The sequence below is a fragment of the Marmota flaviventris genome, chromosome 6, assembly GCF_047511675.1.
Source record: "Marmota flaviventris isolate mMarFla1 chromosome 6, mMarFla1.hap1, whole genome shotgun sequence".
Lineage (NCBI taxonomy): Eukaryota > Metazoa > Chordata > Mammalia > Rodentia > Sciuridae > Marmota > Marmota flaviventris.
In genome coordinates this window covers 124677146-124696779 of record NC_092503.1, presented here as the reverse complement: position 1 = coordinate 124696779, position 19634 = coordinate 124677146, and the positions used below count along the sequence as shown (strand labels likewise).

Here is a 19634-nt window from a genome sequence, read left to right as displayed (position 1 = left end):
CCACCTGTTCTTCCAGTTACCCTAGGTCACGGGGACTTTCATTTCCCTGGTAATTCAGTGTTTCTAAGATTGGGTGAGTTGCTCCACCTCTCCCCCAGTTTTACTGACCCATGAGCATATATAATTGGCCTGATTTAAGAAGGAACCATTCACCCGGCCGGCCTTCTCCCCAGATCTGGAGCCTGAGAAAATGACCTGAAATCAAAAAGGAGAAATTGAGGTAGGATTATAAAAGAGCTTTTGCGGGGAAGGAAGTTAGGCAAGATGAGAGTGAACACACCATATTTAAGGGAAGTGGTGTGGCAGAGACTTCCTTTGGGTCATCTTTGGAGATAATTTGAAAAGAAAGAAAAAGATGGCTTCAAACATTACACAAGTCTCTCTTCTGCTTTCTGTCCCGTTTTCTTTCTCTTTCTCTTTTATGTGGCATCTATAACCGTGGAAAAGATGCTAGTTAGGAAAATGACTTGCTGACAACATGCTGCTATAAATGGTTGGCTGTATCAATGGCAGTACATTACTGTGGGCGAGAACAGTTTGAACTCCTGCCGAATCCTGGCAACCAACAGCAAATCAGAGAAGACTTTCAACTTATAAATTATGGTGGTTCTGTTTCTGGCCATGACAATGACATCCTGGTCATTTAATTTTGAACTGTATAAATATTCACAGAAAGCTCTCAAGAGAAAACGCGGGCGGTGGGGGAGAGAAATAAAAGAGTTTTTGAATCACCTGCTTCTTAGAGTTGTATGGAAATAGTGATTTCAAGTGTAGCAGATATAGGGAAACCACAGGATGCATAGCAAAGCTAATGAGGTATTTCTGAAACTCATTCAGAATCATGGTTTAGGTGGCCAGAACTGTCTCCTTTGATGGAAAGGGGGCAACTGCCTGAAGTTGGAGCCTGAGCTGTGTCCTTTGGGTCTGTCCAGGGCTGCCTCCTTCCAGCTGAGCCCTCTCATCTAGGGCTATCAAGTGTGGCAGGATTCTTCAGAAGACCCAGTGGGAGGCTGGTGGGACAGGTTGGAGACCATGGTCTCCTTACAAGAGGACAGACAGGAGGAGGCTGTCTGCCCCATCTGCCAAGAACACCTGAAGGAGGCTGTGAGCACGGACTGCAAACACCTCTTCTGTCGTGTGTGCCTGGCCCAGCACATGGAGAAGGCCTTGGCCTCTGGGGCTCTCTGCTGTCCCCTCTGCCGGAAGCCCTATTCTGAGAGGGTACTGGGGGAAGGCTACATCTGCCACAAGCACCAGAAGAGGTTTCAGAGGTTCTGTGAGAAGAGCAAATGTCTACTGTGCGTAGAATGCCTGGAGTCCCCTGAACACCAGTCTCATTCTGAGCCGACCATTGAAAATGCCATCAGTCACTACAAGGTAAGGCTGAGCACCCCTGCCATGGCTCCCTGAGCTATTTGCTTCTGTGTGTGGCACCTTACAGAGAGGATCAATAACTGACACCTTTGTTCCCTCTGCTTCATTCTATTTTATATCTTTGTCTTTGCTTTTCCGTGTATATTTTGCTGCTGATGTTGGACTTTCAAGCTTTAATGTGAGGCTGTCTTAAAGGTGATACTGTCCCTGTAATGGCAGATTTCCAGGAAGCCTGAGCCACTCTTAGTGTGCTCATCTGTAGAATGAAGTTGTACCAGATAATGTAAAGCCTGTTCAGTACTAAGATTATATACTCCCTAGTTGATAGTACTAGAAACTTGGCTAGAAGTGAAATCAAGTTTTACCTATGCTAGCAATTATCCTGCAAGTATACTGAAACTTGGATATTAATATATGATTCTCTCTTTTTCTTCCCCCTTTGTCTTTTCTTCACTTTCTCCGTCTCATCATGATTATTTTTATCTTACTTAATGTTTTATCAGAAAAATTTCAACCTCTTGGTATTAAATTCAGACAACACCAAAAGGTATACCATCAAAACTCAAAATCATTTTTCCTGCCTACCCCCATTGTCAGTCCTAGAGGTAATCATTGTTAGATTTTTGTGTATACTTCCAGAAAACTGTATGTACAAATGCACTCTTGAAAACACACACACACATACACACGATTTTTTTTCCTGTAGCTTGTCTTTATCATCCAAAAAAATATTTTGGACATTTTCCCATTTTTCCCATCAGTACATCCAGATCTTCTGAATTCTTTTCAACAATTGTATGGTATTCATTTTTTGAATGTAACATAAGTAGACAAACATTGTGTTATTTTCAAGTTATTATTTTGTTTTGAGGTTGTATACAATGTTGTAATGAATATTTTTCAATGTATATTTTGGATAACTTAGAATACCCAAGATATATTTTGGTGAAAGTGTATAGGAATCTAATTATTTTTTCTAAGTTACAATTTGTCCTATCACCATTTATTAAATATTGCATATAGTTCTCCCACTGATTTGAATGCCAACTTTGTAATATGCCATAAATGTATATTTACTTACATATGTTCTTGATCCTATTCTGTTTTATTATTCTCTATATTCCTGTTTGTATGCAAAACCATTTTACATATTGTAAATTTGTTCTTTACTTTTAAGTGTTTATGCATGCATTATAAATTACAAATATGTATAACATTACAACATAATCCAAAATAAATAGTGATATAGAAAATTTTTATGATAAATAAAACTATGGTTTTAAAGCCATTTTCTGGAAAACCAAAAATGACAACTTTAATATCATACCAAACATAAGTAATACCAATTCAAATTAAAGAAACATATGCTAGTACCAGTTTCTGATAATAAAAATGGCTTAAGTCCTACTATATGTTCAATTCAGGACAGGTATTTGTAGAAACAAAAGAATATTAAAATCATTTATTTTATAATTAGGCCATGAAGGAAAGAATAATAAGCAGCAGAGTTCTTTTATACCATAAAATTACTTACGCTCTCTTATTCAGCTAGAAAACTAGCTTGAGAGGTGCTACGACATTTCATTAATAATTTCTCTACAGCAAATAATTGTTTTACATCTAGAGCACATTAAAAAAATTTTTCTCCTAAATCTTTTTGTTGTTGTTGTTCTTTTGAGTCTTAATCACTAAGAGTTCAAGGTATTTGGTAAAACTCTGATTTCTTAGAGGGCTTGGTGAGTGAATTAAAACCAAGCAATATGTTTATATTCTGAAAATGTTCTTAAATTCATAAAACATTGCTTGACTGGTGGAGCTAGATTTCCCCTACAGGTATCATGACATTTGAAGAATACATGTTATAAAATTTCCTACCAATTTTGTCTTGTTCTTTCCTTGTTAGACACTGTGCTTCCTTTTCCATTTTCTCCCTTTGTGGTCCGGCTCCTCTCTTTTCTCTGCTGTCTCAATACTTCTTGCCAGGCTCCATCTTCTTCCCATGCATTGGTCCCTGCCTCCCTTCCTTCCTTCCTCCTTTCTCTCTCTTTCTCATTTTTCAGTGCTAGGGATGGAACCCAGGGCCTTGGGCATGCTAAACAAGCATTCCACTGCTGATTTTTACCAACAGCCCTGTGTTGGTATTTTCTTACCAGATATTTAAGTCACCTGATTTAGAATGTTGATGAAGAACGGGCATTTTTGTGTAGGTGCTAATTTACTAGAGAAACCTGTGTTACCATCTGGAATATGAAAATTGAACAATTCTCTCTTCTTAATGATTGTCTAAGTTTTGCTCATAGTTGGCATCATGTTCTTAAAACAGGTTCCTGTTGTTCCAGGGTACTCTGTTGTTGACACATTCCCATTCTCTCCTTCAATCCTTACCCAAGATACTTCAACCCAAGATACTTCTTCAATCCAGGAAGTCCACCCTTCAACTCCTGTTTGCTTAGGAACCAATAAATATTCCATATAGTTCTCCCACTGATTTGAATGCCAACTTTGTAATATGCCATAAATGTATATTTACTTCATGTGGTTGGCAAAGTTAAATGGTCTCCATTTAATTTCTATCCTCTGCTAATCTGTGCATTAATCTCTTTAAGAATAAGTATACTATTGCTAGGCAGATACAAACTATATTTTTATTGTTGGTACTAGGGATTGAATCTGGGGTGCTTAACCACCAAGTCACATCCTCAGACCAATTTTATTTTTCATTGAGACAAGGTCTTGCAAAATTGTGTAAAGCCTCTCTAAATTGCTAAGGCTGGCCTGGAACCCGAGATCCTCCCATCTCAGCCTCTGGAATCACTGGGATTATAGGCAAGTTATAAACTTTAAATAACTGAAACTGCATGATGGCCATCATGGGAATCAAAACCTTTCCCTCCCACTTTCCACCTTGTAATATATTTAAATGTCGGATAGATCTTCAATTTCTCTTATTTTTCAGAATTTTTGTGGATATTCATATGTTTATTTTGTCAATTCCTCTAGAATTATTTTTACCAACCTTTGCCTCACCCCAATCCAGGTAGTATTTGTATACCATGAGTATCTTTCTATTGAAATGATGAAGACTGAGTTTTCAAAGTCTTCTTGATTTTTGGAGACTATTGTAATGATATAAAATGAGAAAAAAAGTTATTCCAGCTTGGGAGTGACTATAGAAAAGAGAGAAATAGCTCAGAAAGTTGAAGAGGCAAAGAGCTCTGCACCTTCCAGGTATGGTGTCCTCAGGAGTGTGGGGAGGAGCTTCCCACTGGCTAATGAGCCACAGGCACGAGAGGGAGAAATCTACTCATCTACTAAATGATTTACCCAGGTTTGCACTTTGTATAGAATGTCATGCTAGCTGTTGTAGGAAGTACCAGATGATTCATGATCATTGTCTTCAAATTCATGTTTAAACAGTAATAGGAATTGCAGAACAAATAAATGCCAACAATATTTATTCACTTAAGGAAAACACAGTGAGTTCTTTCTGAATTTATGTATGATGAGGTATGAGCCTTCACTTAGGAAAACAGACAAATAAGAAATGAAACAAACTACATGATTTTGTGATCTAGGAGGAAAACAAACAAGACCCTGAGATGGAGAATAACACATGACTATGTTAGTGTGGTCTGACGGGGTCTCTTAGGGGAGATGACATTGAAGTTAAGGCCTAGAGGAAGAAAAATGGACCAGTGCAAAGCTGAGGGAAAGGGAATATATGCAGAGACCCAAGTCTGGAAGGTCTCATTATATTTAAAGAATTTATAATCAGAGTTTGAATTGTTAGGATTTATTGATAGGTGAGAATTGGGGTGAGGAAAAAAATCAAAGAATCAAAGATGACCTCATGAGTTTCTGGTTTGAGAAACCAAAGGGATGATGTGACAGATAAGGAATGGGGAGAACAGGTTTGAATGAAATATCAAGAGTTTCATTTGGGACAAGTTGAGACACACCATAGTAGCGATCTTAGATATGTAATTGGATATCAACTCTTTATCTCCAAAGAGAGTCTGGGGTTATATTCTCAGAATCTAGAGCAGGAATGAAGGTGATATTTACTTATTTGTTATGGTACTGGAACTTTAACCCAGGGGCATGCTACCACTGAGTTACATCCTGGTTCTTTTTTTTTTGGATACTGAGGCTTGAACCCAGGGGTGCGCTCAACAACTGGGCCACATCCCCAGCCCTTTTTAATATTTTATTTAGAGACAGGGTCTCGCTGAGGTGCTAAGTGCCTTGCTAAGTTGCTGAGGCTGGCTTTGAACTCACAATCCTCCTGCCTCAGCCTCCTGAGCCACTGGGATTACAGGCATACACCACCATGCCCAGCTCCCCAGTTCCTTTTATTTTGTGTTTTGAGACAGGGTTTCACTAAGTTGCTGAGGGTCTTCTAAGTTGCCAAGGCTGGCTTTGAACTTGCAAACCACTTACCTCAGGCTTGCAAATTGCTGGGATTATAGGTGTGTACCACTGCACCTGGCTTGAATATGATATTTACATCTGAGGGAATTGATGTAATATCCTTAGAAGGGAATCTTGAGAGAAAATCAGTTTCAGGGAAGGTCATGGGAAAGGTGATCACTAGGATGTAGGAGAGAGGAGGGCCCAGAAAAGGAGACAGGATGAGTCACGGAAGGACAGGAGGAAAACAGAAAATCGTGTCCCAGTGCTGAGAGAAGAGCTTTTTAAGATATGATGTAGATTGCATTGAAAGAGACCCAGGGGCCCTTTAGATAGTGGCAGAGAAGAGAAGCCTGGGCTGGGAGAAAGGGCACTTCTTCCACTTCTTCTGTAGGGGACAAAAGAAGCTGTCTCTAAGTATAAGTAGTTTTTAAGTTTTAGAGACAGTTTGGGTGTTCTGGTTTTTATTTCCTCAATAATATAAGAAGCAGGAACATCAGCAGTGTGGCAGAGGTGGGGCTGCAAAAGGTGTGAAAAGAGAGGATAGTTTGGGTGATATAATTCAGGCAAGTGAACTATGAGAAAACCTGCACAGAGTTGGCTGGCTGGCTGGAACACCCGTCTGCAGTTTGAAACAAGTGATCTAAGATGTTCCAAGAGGCTGCTTGAGGACAGACAGCTGAGGAAAAGGTGATATACAATTTATCCAAGGATAAGGAGGTTCCTGAAAAGTAGAGAGAGGAAGAGCAAGACAGTTGAGTCTATTTCCGTAGAAGTTATGATGGTGGGCCCTGTGTGCACCTGTTAATGTTTACAGAACAGGTTTGGTTTGGTTTGGTCAGTACTAGGGATTGAACTCTGGGGCGGCTTACCACTGAGCTATATCCCCAGCCCATTTTTAATTTTTGAGACAGGCTCTTACTAAGTTGTTAAGGCTGTCTTCAAACTTGCCATCCTCCTGCCTCAGCCTCCAGAGTCTCTGGGACTACAGGTGTGTACCACCATGCCTGGCATAAATTATATCCTTTGAAAAAGAATTATGCTGTATTCCAGAAAGGCTGAAAAGTCTGTAATGCCACTAAGTCTCCTTTGTATACCTGTTTCCTTACTGACTGACCAATGATGGTGTCTAGCACTTTCATGTATTTTGTTGGTTTAATAAGTGTGAAACATTGACTTCAGTTGTTTTACTTGATTTCTACATGCTGGGGGCAGGGGGGAAGGTGGTGAGATTATTTTATCTATGAAGAGTCACTTTCTACATTTCCCCATAGAATCAGGACATAAATTCTGTATCATCACCTCATAGTACTTAATCTTTTGAAAAATAAACTGTATTAGTTATGTTTAGCTTACATTTTTTATTTTATTCTTTCTTTTCTTTTTTTCTTGTATTTTGGGGGCAAAAAAATTAGAAATTTTATATTTAAAATCACTTCTATTCTTTATAGAAATAAAATCTCCTTATCTTAAATACTCAGAAATTTGTCTAATATGATTATGCTGCTCTTTTATCTTTAAAGATTTATTAATTTTAAGCTTATTTAATATACTGTATAGTGTGATGGATAAATCCATGTTAATTTTTAAAATTCTTGTATCCAGTCATCTGCAAACATTTCTATAATGGTGAGTCCTTTCCACATTTATGTGTTATTTCTGATTTGACATAAAGTAAGTTCTTATAACAATGTAATGGAAAATTTTCACTCTTCTACATTGATTATTATTTTTGTACTAATGTTATTATTACATAGTTTTGATATGTTTGGTCTCATGGTTTACTTTTAAATCTAGAAGTATCTTTGCCATTGAAAAATTTTTTGAGACTTGATAATCTTGTTGACTCTCCTTTCAGAAGAATGTTCTTATATCACCTTTGTAAGTTTTTTGCTTTTGTTTTCTTTGAGATGGGGTTCTCATTATGCTATCCAGGCTGGTCTTAAACTTGGCACTCAAGCATTCTTTTTGCCTCACCTCCCAAGTAGTTGAGACTATAGGTGTATGCCACCATATCTGGCTGTTTCTTTGTTTTTTAGAGTGCTCCCTGGGATTTTCATGGTCATTGCATTAAATTTCTTGATTACTTTAAGACTCGTGACTTTTGAGGGTTTATTTACTTTTCTTGACAAGTAGCAGGAAGTATCACCAAGTGTTTTTCTCTGTTCTGAATTGGAAATCAAATTGTCTTTGACTTGAGGTGCCCTTATTCTATTGAAGTTAGCTATATCTATATTTTATAATGTTGGCTTTTTTTTTTTGGTCTTATAGATTCAAATGAGAGTCTTTGCTGAGCTCCTATATTTTACTCATAAACCCTTTATGTCTATTTCCTGACCTTTTCTAGAGCATGATGATGTGGATGATATTATTCTGTAGAAGCATGCATTTTGAAAGTTAGTTGTGGGGTTTTTTGTTGTTATTTAATATATTGGGGATGGGTGCTTTTTGTCTGTCAACTGAATTTTCTTTTATACACGTTATTAGTTGAGTTGTTTGAGAACAAATTTCAGTGTTGCTAGGTTTTCATATTCCATCACTGCTTAACACCCTCGTTTTTACTGTGAAATCATAGTTTATCTGACAGCTTATAGGATCACAAACTTAAAAAAATATTCATTCAAGAAAAGACAGGCATTAAACTATTCACTATATTCCAATATGTCTGAGCCATTTTCTAGCCATTCAGCTCTAGCTCCAATCTTCATCATTTCATTCATTTATCTTTCTTGCTGTTATCTCTGCTTTCTTTTCTCATTACACAGTACCAGTAAGTTGACCTTAAGTCCTTTATTAAATTTTAAACTGCCAGAAGATAATACTAAAGAGTATTTTTGGTAGGTAAATTGCTAGAAGCCACCAGTGAAATGTGCATGAACCCAATTGGCATGGAAGCCATTGGATAAGAAAGTCTGGTATCTGGGAACTCCAGGATTCTGGTTTGAGATTGCCTGATACTTGTGACTTTCTATTCAGCTCTGTCACAGGTTCTGCATGGCACCGGAGATGAGTGACCCTGCTGGAGCCACGTAGCCACACAACCTCTCAGAGATGGGTGTGGCTTGCCAAGAGGCCAATCAACCTATTGACTGCAAGCCATCGCGAAGCAAGACTCCTCAAGCTGAAACCTTATCCCTGCCTTTGATGTACTCTCTCTTAAATAAAGAACCTGAGCCATTTTCTAGTCATTCAGTGCTAGCTCCAACTGGGACTGGAGGACCTCTCTGGAGCTCCCCTTTTTTGAATCCACTTTCTGGCTCTGGCTCTTATTTCTTTACTAATTATTCCAGACTTTCTTTTTCTCAGGTAGTTCATCACCTTCTGAGCAGGAAACTATCCTGGCAGGATGCTGGCTGCCGAGGGGTAGTAAATGTTTGTAGAAATTTGCTTTTTAAACTCAAACAAGTGGCTAATTTATATGACATACTCTCATTGAATATTATTTTACTGCAAAAATGGATGAAAACATACTTTTTGAAACAGAGAACTCCACCTTGCCCATTTTGAGTATTGTAAATGATACATCTATATAACCTGCAATCTTCCATCATTTCATGCATTTATCTTTATTGCTGTTATCTCTGCTTTCTTTTCTCATTTACACAGTGCCAGTAAGTTGACTTTAAACCCTTCATTAAATTTTAAACTGCCAGAAGATAAGACTCTGACTTTTAAAACTGAACTTGGAAAATGGGTTCTGACCATCAGAAAAAGACAGTATTTCTGGCAAGAGGAAATAAGAGATAAACCATAATGAGGTGGGGCTTCACGGGTGTGTTCAGAAAGCCCCAAGCAATCCTGTTGGCCAGTGCAGAGGGTGTGCAGGAAGGAGAGAGAGAGAGAGAGAGAGAGAGAAACTGGAAATGTAAATTGGAGTCCTGTCACAGAGAGAAGAGCCTTAGAGGCTGGGTGGAGTTTGGGCTTATCTTGTCAAAGAGGAGCAGTTTGAAGGGAAGAGAAGCACAGATAAAAAGTGAAATGTAGGATGGGTTATGGCTCAGTGGCAGAGTGCTTGCCTTGCACATGTGAGGCACTGGGTTCAATCCTTCGCACCACATAAAAAATGAATAAATGAAATAAAGATATTGCATCTATCTATAACTAAAAATATTTTTAAAAAAGTAAGTAAAATGTGACAGAAGGGCAGGCAGAACAGTGGGTACAATGACAGAATTACGAAGGCCAAGGGGAAAGGGTTGTAGAAGAGGCCCAGGAAGGGGTGACTAGTCTGAATTCTCCAAATGATTTTTTAGGTTACTAGCAGGACAGGAAATACTTAGCTGAATTGGAAATATGAGATTAACTGTTAGAAAAAAAGATTTGGATTCAGAATTATGACTCATCATAATCTGAAGTTAAGGACATAATCTAAGATGGGAAGGGTTAAGGAACCAACCTCCCATCAGGGTTCTTTTTATAGGATTTTGAAATGCAGAAACAGAGAAGGCACAAGGCTGGGAAGGACAGGGTGGGACAAGAGAGGGAAATGCCATCCACAAAAAAAGAGAGCTGAGAAGAAGTCTTCTCACTTCATCATGGAGATCACAGGTCACCCTGGAGAGAGGAGCTTCAAGAGAAGGATGAAAAACCAAGGCAGATGGCCACGGAATGTAGGGCCATCAGGATGGACAATGGCGAGGACAGACTGACTGCTCATAGACATTTGACTGTGAGGGCAGAAGTGAGCAGATTGAAGGGCAAAGGCTGTTTGTGATTTTTAAGACTTGAACATTTGTGCTCACACAAGCAATTCCACAGCCCTTCTCAGCCTGTCACCTTCCCCTGCAAGGCCAGTGAGTGACAGTGACACTCAGTTATTGCCTTAAGTTTTAAAATTTTGCCTCTGCTGGGAAATGCCTGCAGGAAGTACCCAGTGACAGGTTTGCCAGAATGCTCTAGCTGACCTCTTACCTGGGTTATGGGTTCAAGACTCATCCCACAGAAAAACCTATGTCTGAGAGACAGTGTTGGGGAGAAAGAAAGGCTTTGTTCAGTGGCCGAAGAATGGTGAAGAAGGAGCTTAGCTCATGAATCAGCTACTCAACTCCAGAAGGCTGAGGGGTTACAGATATAGGATAGGAATAATGAGGGAGAGGGATAGGCTAATACAGAAGAGGAGTATTCATGTATTTTCTGGGAATAGGTGAAGATCTTCCAGGTTCTCAGTGCCACTTCATTTCACTCTTCACGTTATTTGGTGTTTCCAGTCATGGAGGCTGGTAGATGTCTTTTAGTCTTGAAGCAGGCAGAAAGAGATAGTAGGCCAGTCTAGGTCAAGTTAACAATTATGATAGGCCCCATGTGAGCACTTGTAAATATTGCTAGGACATTTTGTATTGTATTATATTGTATTGAATTATTTTTATCATATTGTATTTTATTTCATTTTCTCAGTATTAGGGATTGGATCCAGGGGTGCTTTATAACTGAACTATATAGTCCTAGCCTTTTTGAGACAGGTCTTGCTAAATTGCTGAAGCTGGCCTTGAATTTACAATCCTCCTGTTTCAGCCTCCTGAGTAGCTGGGATTACAGGTGTGTGCCACCAAACCTCAATCCAATCTGTCATTTCTCTATTAATTTTGTCCATGTGTTGTTATTAAACAGAAATGTTTAATCTTGATGTGATCAAATTAAACATTTTCCCCATCGTTTGTGCTTTGGGGTGTTTGTTTATGGCATTATTTCCCTACCCCTCAGTTCACAACTTTATATGTGAATATTATTTTTTATTAACTTTACACTTTCACCTTTCATACTGCAGTTTTTTAGATAGGGACTTGGTTTTATTTCTTTGTTATCACAAGCCAGTTTTCCCAGGACCATCTTCTATAGCTTCTGTTCCTCCTCCTGCTAATATATGCACTGTTCTTTCTTTTTAAAATTCCTGTATGAATATGGTCTGTCCCTGAGCTCTCTCTTCTCTTTCATTTTTTTAAATTTCTTTTTGCACCAGTACTGTTTTTATTACTATAGTTGCAAATAATTTTTCTTTTTTAAATTTGGTAGGGCAAATGCATTCTGTACTAATTGAACAAGGGATTATGAGAAGAATGTTTTCAGAGTCTTCAGTTGACAATCCCCCCTTCCTCCAGTTCAATACTCACCTCTATTGATATCTATACCGGTTTTGTTTACTTTTGCTTTTCTCGTGGGTTATAAAAAACCTACAAGCAATTTGGGAAGGGGATACTGGGGATTAAACTCAGAGACACTTGGTCACTGAGTCATATCACCAGCCCAATTTTGTATTTAGAGACAGGGTCTCACTGAGTTGCTTAGCACCTTGCTTTTGCTGAGGCTGACTTTGAACTAGTGCTCCTCCTGCCTCAGCCTTCTGTGCTACTGGGATTATAGGAGTGCACCACTACTTCCTGGCTAAACGCATTTTTTTTTTTTTTGAGAGACTTAAATCATATCTGGGTGTGGTGATACACACCTGCAGTCCTGGCAACTCAGGAGGTTGAGGCAGGTGGATCTCAAGTTTGAGTTCTGCCTGGGCAATTTAGAGAGACACTGTCTCAAAATAAAAAATAAAAGGTCTGGGAATGTAGCTCAGCAGTCATGTACCCCTGGGTTTAATCCCCAATACTGAAAAATTTAAAAAAAAAAAACTCAAATCATTCATTATATCCATAGTTTCAGGGATACAGTGACCCATCTAGATTCTGATTTAAGATTGAAAGAGGGAGCACATGCCTGCCTAGGATATAGATTTGTACTTAATAAGTGGCTTTGCTATCCATCCTGGGGACAGGATGTGGTAGGAATAAGAAATGGTACCAGAGCTTTCCTTCTTCTCTTTAAGGCAATTCTCTCCAGCCTGGTTTCACTTGTTACTGTAAAATGGTAAGAAGCACCAGAAGACTAACTATGAGGAAAAGTTGGTCATGAGTACTAAGTTATAGTTAGATAGGAGAAAGAAGTTCTGGAATTCTGTTATACTGTAGGGTGACTGTAGATGATGATAGTGTACAGTGTTTCCCAAAAAAGCTAGAAGTAGTCAAGTGGAGTGACATATGCCTGTAATCCCAGCAACTTGGGAGGCTGAATAGAAGGATTGAAGTTCAATACCAGCTTCAGTAACTTATAGAGACCCTGTCTCAAAATAAAATATAAAAAGGATGGGGGATATGGCTCAGTGGTTAAGTGCCTGTGGGTTTAAAAAAAAAAAAAGCTAGAACAAAGGATTTTTAAATGTTATTATCACCAAAAAATAAATCTTTGAGTATATAGTATGCTTACCCAGACTTGAACATTACACAATATTTATTGAAACATTGCATGGCACCCCATAAATATGTACAATTTTATGTATCAATTTAAAGTGAATATATATGTATATATACATGTATATGTATACATATACTATATACATATATAAAATTGTCATATGACTTTTATATTTGGAGAGAAGAGCACCCTAAACTCAAGTGGAAATGGTTCTATCACTATCTGTTATTTTGTGTGGATCTAGACTAAAAAAATTACTCATTACTTTTCTCCCATGATTTTTCTATTAAATAAACTCTCAAGTTCCTTGTTTCAAAGGTACCTACTATTTTTAGGCAGAACGCTACATTAGCCTCGTGCTGGGCAGGACCATACCTGCTGTGTGGGGTTCCCCCAGTGGGTATGCCCTTACCACTTGTCTGACCAGCAGTTGTGCCCCTCTCTTTAGGAACGACTCACCCGCCGGTTCAGGAAGCTCAGAAAGGACATTGGAGAACTTCAGCGGCTCAAGGCTCAGGAGGAGGAGAAGCTGCAGGCTCTGCAGGTGGGTTTCTCCAAATCCTAGGAGGGAGGGATTGTGTTGGAGAGTCCTCAGGCACCTCTCTTCCTGTTTTGGATGTCTGTCCCCTGAGCAGCCTGAAGGGGATGGAAGGTTGCTGAGGCTAAATACCTGGGTGTTGGGTTGGGCTTCAGGGTTGGCTAGTGGAGTGACCTGGGGCATGATAAGCCCTCTGATTTTCATGTGACTTATATTAACTGAAAATCAATCTTACTCTCTCTGGTGACAATCAAAAGAGACATCAAGTGAAAATTACTACACCAACCAAGGGCTCTGTCCCAAGAGCCCTAGGTGGGAAGTTTCCTTTCTTTTGGATAGTCTTTCTTTATGAGAAACACAGCTGCCTCTGTGATGCCTGTGACACAGGGAGGCTGTCCCACCAGGGGAAGAGGACTGAGGAATCAGCATTCTTACTCAGGTATTCAACTGTGGAGGGCCAGGAGGGAGCCATCTGACATTGAGTCTTAGGGAGTCCGTTTTCTGGAGTTTCAGGTAGACTGTGGAAACCACAAGTTGGAGGCTGAGCTGGTGAGTCAGCACCAAAACAAGGGACAACTGGATATTATCCCTCAACAGCAGCTGGAGGACACATCAGCAGAAGAGGCCAGAATCCTTGAGCTCTCCAAGGCAATAGCACAGATCAGCCTTCTGGTTGCTGATCTGGAGAGTACAGCCAAGGAGTTGGATGCCAATACACTGACGGTGTGTACCTGAGGCACATCCCCAACACTGGGATTCTCTCTGAATAGTATGCAGCCCACCTACAGCACCCCTCCAGGAGATGTAAAGGAAGTACTCACGTTGTACATAGGGGCAAGTAGTGGTGGTGTTTGTCCAAGTTCACACCCTGCTGCTTCAGCCTGGTAAGGTGTAGAAGGAGGGTATAATCCCCTGCAGCTTCCAAGGTGGCCCCCAGAGTGACCTTCAAGAGCAAGTTTGGAAGGGAATTTGGAGGTGTCAGGAACCTGAGACCTGATTGTGATTCTCACTCTCTTTCTCTCTTTTAGACTGCCAGTGACTTACTGAAAAGGTATGAGCCATCCCTTTTCTCTTCCCGCATGTACAGACTCATCACATAGAGGTGCACATGGACTTAATCATTTTTGCCTTCATGCTTCATGGCCAGTGGTGTCAAAGGAAAGCAGGGAGTTGAAATTCCAAACGTCAGCTGCTGTGTTCAGATGAAAGAAGATTTAAAGTCAGACAGCAAAAGTCATGCAAGAGAACTTTATTAGAAGTCAAAGTGAGGTGAAAATAAAGTAAAAGAAAAGTGAGGATAATGCTGTCCCCAATTTTATTATTGTTTTTTGTTTACCAGGAGAACTGGGGACCATGTTCTGTGCTCTTTGTAAATCAAGTGTTCAACTCTTCCTTCACATTGGGCAGTGGAGTTACTGACCTTAGTTGGTCCTCTCCGAAACTGCCATAGTGGCCATCCTCTTTAGGGAAGGTTTCATCTACAAGTCAATCCCATGTTAATGTGAGCATTGGGGTCAATAGCTTGTCAGAAGTTACCTTAGTGCACCCACTAAAGGAATCTTCCTTCCCAGACAATTGGAGACACTTAAAGCCATAATTCTGAGTTTTATGTCAACATTAATGGACCCTGTAAGAGTTAGTTCCATTAATCCTTTTCTCTTGCCATGTTTCCCAATTAGCTCCTTTTGCTTGTTTATTTTCTACAAATCAACTACTACTCTTTGCTTTCTCTTCTACTTTGAAGTAGTTTAAAGAAGGACCCTAAAGACAGGTGCACTGGCACATGCCTGTAATCCCAGTGGCACGGGAGGCTGAAATAGGAGGATCAGGAGTCCAAAGCCAACCTCAGAAAAAGTGAGGTGCTAAGCAACTCAATGAGACCCTGTCTCTAAATAAAATACAAAATAGGGCTAGAAATATGACTCAATGGTTGACTGCCTCTGAGTTCAATCCCTGGTCCCAGGGGGGAAAAAACTTAAAGTAATTTAAAAAAACACCTGTGACCTTGCCTGCATTTCACTGCTCATTGCTAGTGACTACCTAACAGTGGAAGATTCTACAGAATATATGAATTTATCAAGGATTTCTTTGTTTCTAGGAGTACTCCAAAGAATCTAGATGAACTCCTCTCTCTGCTTGCTCCAGCTGGTCCAGTGGCCAATTAATCTTCCTGGTGCATCATCAGGTCTGCCATCTCCAGAACACATACCTATTTCGTCATCCCTACAGCCGTGATCTGATGCCTGGATCTCTGACACTTGGACTCAATCTCCTTCCTGAATGAGGTTCATGCTATGGCTCTCACTGTGGAGGTCAGATCCATGATCTCCAGGACCACTTACATGATCTCCATTTTGCCTGTAAACCAATGGTATTAAAATAAGCACCCAGGTATCTGGGTGGCATGAGCTCACCAATGATGATGCCACGTTAGTACATGGATCCCAGCAGGTTTGTGGGAGGAATATTTCTTCTGAGCTTCAGTAGCACCTGTTCTTTGTACCATCCAACTGTCATGGTAGACAGACTCCAGGGGGGATCCCCATGATTCTCACCTCTTGGTGTTCATGCCCTTGTGTGACTTCCTTCCCCTGAGTAGACTGGGAATCATTACTTGCTTCTCATCAATGAAAAATGGCAAAGATGGTGGAGTGTCACTCTAGTACTATGTTACTTGGCTTAGGATTCCTCCTTCCTAGCAGACTCAACTCTAGAAGCTCTACTTGCTGACCTGTTGAAGTGGGAGGATCTACCTTCTAACCAGTAGGAACAGGGACCCTTAGTCTCCCAGCTATAAGAAAATGAATTCTGCCAACATCTGAGTAAGACTGGAAGTAGATTCTTTTCCACTTGAGCTCCCAGATAAGAACCTGGTTCAGCTGACACCTTGATGACAGTCTTATGAGACCCTACACAGAACATTCTGTTAAGTTATGCCCAAATTTTTGACCCCCCCAAAAACTGAGACAATAAATATGGATTGTTTAAGGTAGTAAACTTATGGTAGTATTAATGGAAAATGGATAACTAATATAATTGTATATTAATTACTTATTCATGTATCTCACTTCTTTGGGTGAGCAAAGATATTACTCTATGTTCTCAATTGTTGGTGCCTGGCTCATAGTTGGTGCATAATAAAACTGTAAATGGAGGCATGAGTGAATTAATAGCATAACTTGATCCTCCATGTATGAAAGGAGTCATCAATTGCTTTTTTTATTTTTATTTTTAGTATTGGGGATTGAACCCAGGGATGTGCTACCATTGAGCTACTTCCCCAGCCCTTTTAATTTTTTATTTAGAGACAGGGTCTCACTGAGTTACTGAGACTGGCCTCAAACTTGCCATCTTCTTGCCTCAGACTCCCAAATCACTGGCATTACAGGTGTGTACCACCATACCCGCCATCAATTGACTTTTAACCAGTATTGTTTAAGCCTTTGCTGAGTCAATACTGTACTAGGCACTTAGGGATTTTTTTAAAAAAAGCCATGGCCTCAAGGAGGTGCCATGTTGTACTGCCAAGAGTGAAGACTTGGGTGTCAGAGTTGAGTTTAAGTCCCAGTGCTGAAACCTAATGCCTCTGTGGCCATTGACATGTCACTTAGCCTCTCTGAACATCAGTACTACCCCCTTTAAAGTGTGGGTAATGGTACCTGTGGCCTGCAGTGGTTGTAAGAATTAAACTCCATTGTGCATGCTCAGTGTCTGCTGCAGTGTCTCCCACAGTGTAAAACATCAAGTATGTTACTTCCACTACTTTTTAAAAAATTCCACTTCCCCATCCAGAAGCTACAAGAGAGTGTGTAACTGGGTTAAATGAAGTGTCGTGGATGTTAAATGCTTGGGAATTGCAAGAGAGAAACAAGTGAAGCTGGATGAGTCAGGGCAGGTTTCATGGGGGAGGTGGGGCCTGGACAGGTTGGAGAGAAAGATGAAAATATTCCAGGTCAGGCTATCACTTGAATGAAAGTATAGAGGTAGAAAAAAGCCATGACACAACTGTAGACACATGAGGAAACTGACTGCTCATCTGGAATGCTCAGGAACTGGGGAGACCAGACCTCAAACAGGTGAGATGGATGAGAGCAAGATGTAGGGGGCCATCAAAAGCTTTTAAGTTGGGAGTGAAAAGGAAAGTGGTGTTTGCAGTAACTAGTCTGGATCCTTTGTGCAAGATGAACTGGGCAGCGAGTTGGGGATTCTAGAGAGGCCAGAGGAGAAAGAGCCTAGTGTAGATGTTCAGGAAAACAAGAGTGTAGTAACTTGGCAAGAAGGTGTTGATCTCAAGAAACCTAAGACCCCACATCTAAAAACAAGATAGCAGCCAAGGAAAGAAGACCCCTGAAGTTGACAGCTAACAATCCCTGACTCCTCTAATGGGTTAATGTCACAGAGAGAACCTGTCCAGAAGTGGAGGAGTGGGAGGAGACTGAAACTAGAGGTCATTATGCTGCAGTTGCCTGCCAGGGCCTCTAGACCTCTTCCAATGGAACCATAGATGTTTGGGACAAGGGTGGGTATCTGGTCAGCAGATGGTTGGCTGATTGAGTCTATGGGTTGCCTGTTGAGAAGAACCTGTCAAAGAGGGACAATAGTGATTCACTGAAACCATCAGGTTCTCCTGGAAATTCAAAAGGGATCTTTGATAATAGTATCATTAGTTGGCAGGGAAACTACTGCAGACAGCAGCCAAGCTGCCATACAGCAGATATTGAGAGCAAGTGTTCATGAACCTGTTGCTGAGTGACTACAGAATGGTCTTGTCTCTACACTTCCTTGGACCTGAACCCTCCTTCCTACCAGTTCTTGGGCTTGTAATTGCATGATGACCATGAACACAAGCCTGGGAACCAAACCACCTGATTTCCAGTGCTTGAGCAGCTGCTCACTCTCAGCTGATGTGGGACCATACTCAGCCTCCACATCTCAGTTCTCTCTCATGCAAAATGGGATCTTACCAATAGTACCTACCTCATAGAGTTGATGTGATGATTAAATGAGTTAATATATTAAAATATTTATTATGGCATTTGGTCAAAGTGAGCTGTGTTTGTTCTTATTTATCAGCATTTTTCAAATTTCTAGTTCTTCCTATGGAAACTGGTACTGTTCTCCAATCCCCTAACCCTTGCAAGAGCTTCTGTGAAGCCTTAATAATGGTGGAAAATCTCATTTTCCTTATTTTGATGTCTATTCTTATAATAAACTTTCCTGTTATCTGAACTAATTGGAGTGGGCCTCCTTTCTTTGCAAGAGAAAGGTCTGCTGTAATGCAAACTGTGAAAAAAAATTGGGGTAAACTTGCGGATGTCACAGTGTGTGACACTAGAGTATGGGTCTCTAGACTTTAGCACTTACTTCCTGGGGAGGGAACCCAGAGTCTGATTTCTGCAAGCAGAGCATGGAAGTTCATTGGGGTGCTTTATTGTAAGGTCACTGTTTTGGGATTTATCTACTTCCTCCAAAAGTAAATAAATTTCAAGTAAGTAATTACCTTAAAGGAGGAGCAGGTCAGTATGAGTATTTTCACTCACCAGCAGTTTTATTCCCCAGTTTAAGAAATACAAGCCTTTTTTTTTTTTTTCTGAATCCAAATTGCCTGTGTGGAGCATAGCCAGTATTAACATATTCACCAGGTTCCCCAGGCATCTGCTTTTGAACAAGGCTGTAAAGCCTAGTAGTTAAGATCTCTTGCTGAGAAATAACCAACTCACTAGGCCTTGGTTTCTTAGCTTCAAAATGGGTAACTCACAGAGTTACCAAGATTAAGTAACATAATTGTGAAGCCCTCTGGCTGGCCTGGACCTTCATACACATATTTAAGTAGGCTCATCGTCTGTTTTTTTTTTTTTTTTTTTTTTGGTGCCAGGGATTGAACCCAGGGGTGCTTAACCACTGAGCCACTTCCCCAGACCTTTTTAAAATTTTATTTAGAGACGGGGTCTCACTGAGTTGCTGAGGCTGGCTTTCAACTTGGGATCCTCCTGGCTCAGCCTCCCAAGTCCTTGGGATTACAGGTGTTCACCACTGCACCTGGCTTCATCTAACATTTCATTCATTTTTAAAGACCCAG

The 19634-nt window shown here is 40.3% G+C and overlaps 1 protein-coding gene and 1 pseudogene across 6 annotated transcripts; one reads left to right on the top strand and one right to left on the bottom strand.

Annotated features, from left to right (window-relative positions):
• Positions 1–109: 109 nt before the first annotated feature.
• Positions 110–18784, top strand: Trim40 (tripartite motif containing 40). 6 transcript variants are annotated; one of them, XM_027922113.2, is made up of 6 exons: positions 110–220; positions 933–1377; positions 13466–13561; positions 14063–14278; positions 14584–14606; positions 14703–14836. In XM_027922113.2, exons 2-6 carry the CDS (start codon positions 1033–1035, stop codon positions 14809–14811), a joined length of 789 nt encoding a protein of 262 aa, XP_027777914.2. In that variant the 5' UTR covers positions 110–220; positions 933–1032; the 3' UTR covers positions 14812–14836. The 6 variants fall into 6 exon arrangements, with proteins under 6 accessions (XP_027777914.2, XP_027777915.2, XP_027777913.2 ...); XM_027922114.2 differs by having other exon boundaries at positions 851–1377; XM_027922112.2 differs by having other exon boundaries at positions 838–1377.
• LOC114080502 (receptor-binding cancer antigen expressed on SiSo cells-like) lies at positions 3191–4243 on the bottom strand (annotated as a pseudogene).
• Positions 18785–19634: the final 850 nt, after the last annotated feature.

Excerpts from the sequence above, each read along its gene's own strand:
- Trim40 (XM_027922113.2), top strand. The coding sequence starts at position 1,033 with ATGGTCTCCTTACAAGAGGACAGACAGGAGGAGGCTGTCTGCCCCATC. Across the intron at positions 1,378-13,465 it reads ATGCCATCAGTCACTACAAG|GAACGACTCACCCGCCGGTT; the intron begins GTAAGGCTGAGC and ends CCCTCTCTTTAG. Across the intron at positions 13,562-14,062 it reads AGAAGCTGCAGGCTCTGCAG|TTTCAGGTAGACTGTGGAAA; the intron begins GTGGGTTTCTCC and ends CGTTTTCTGGAG.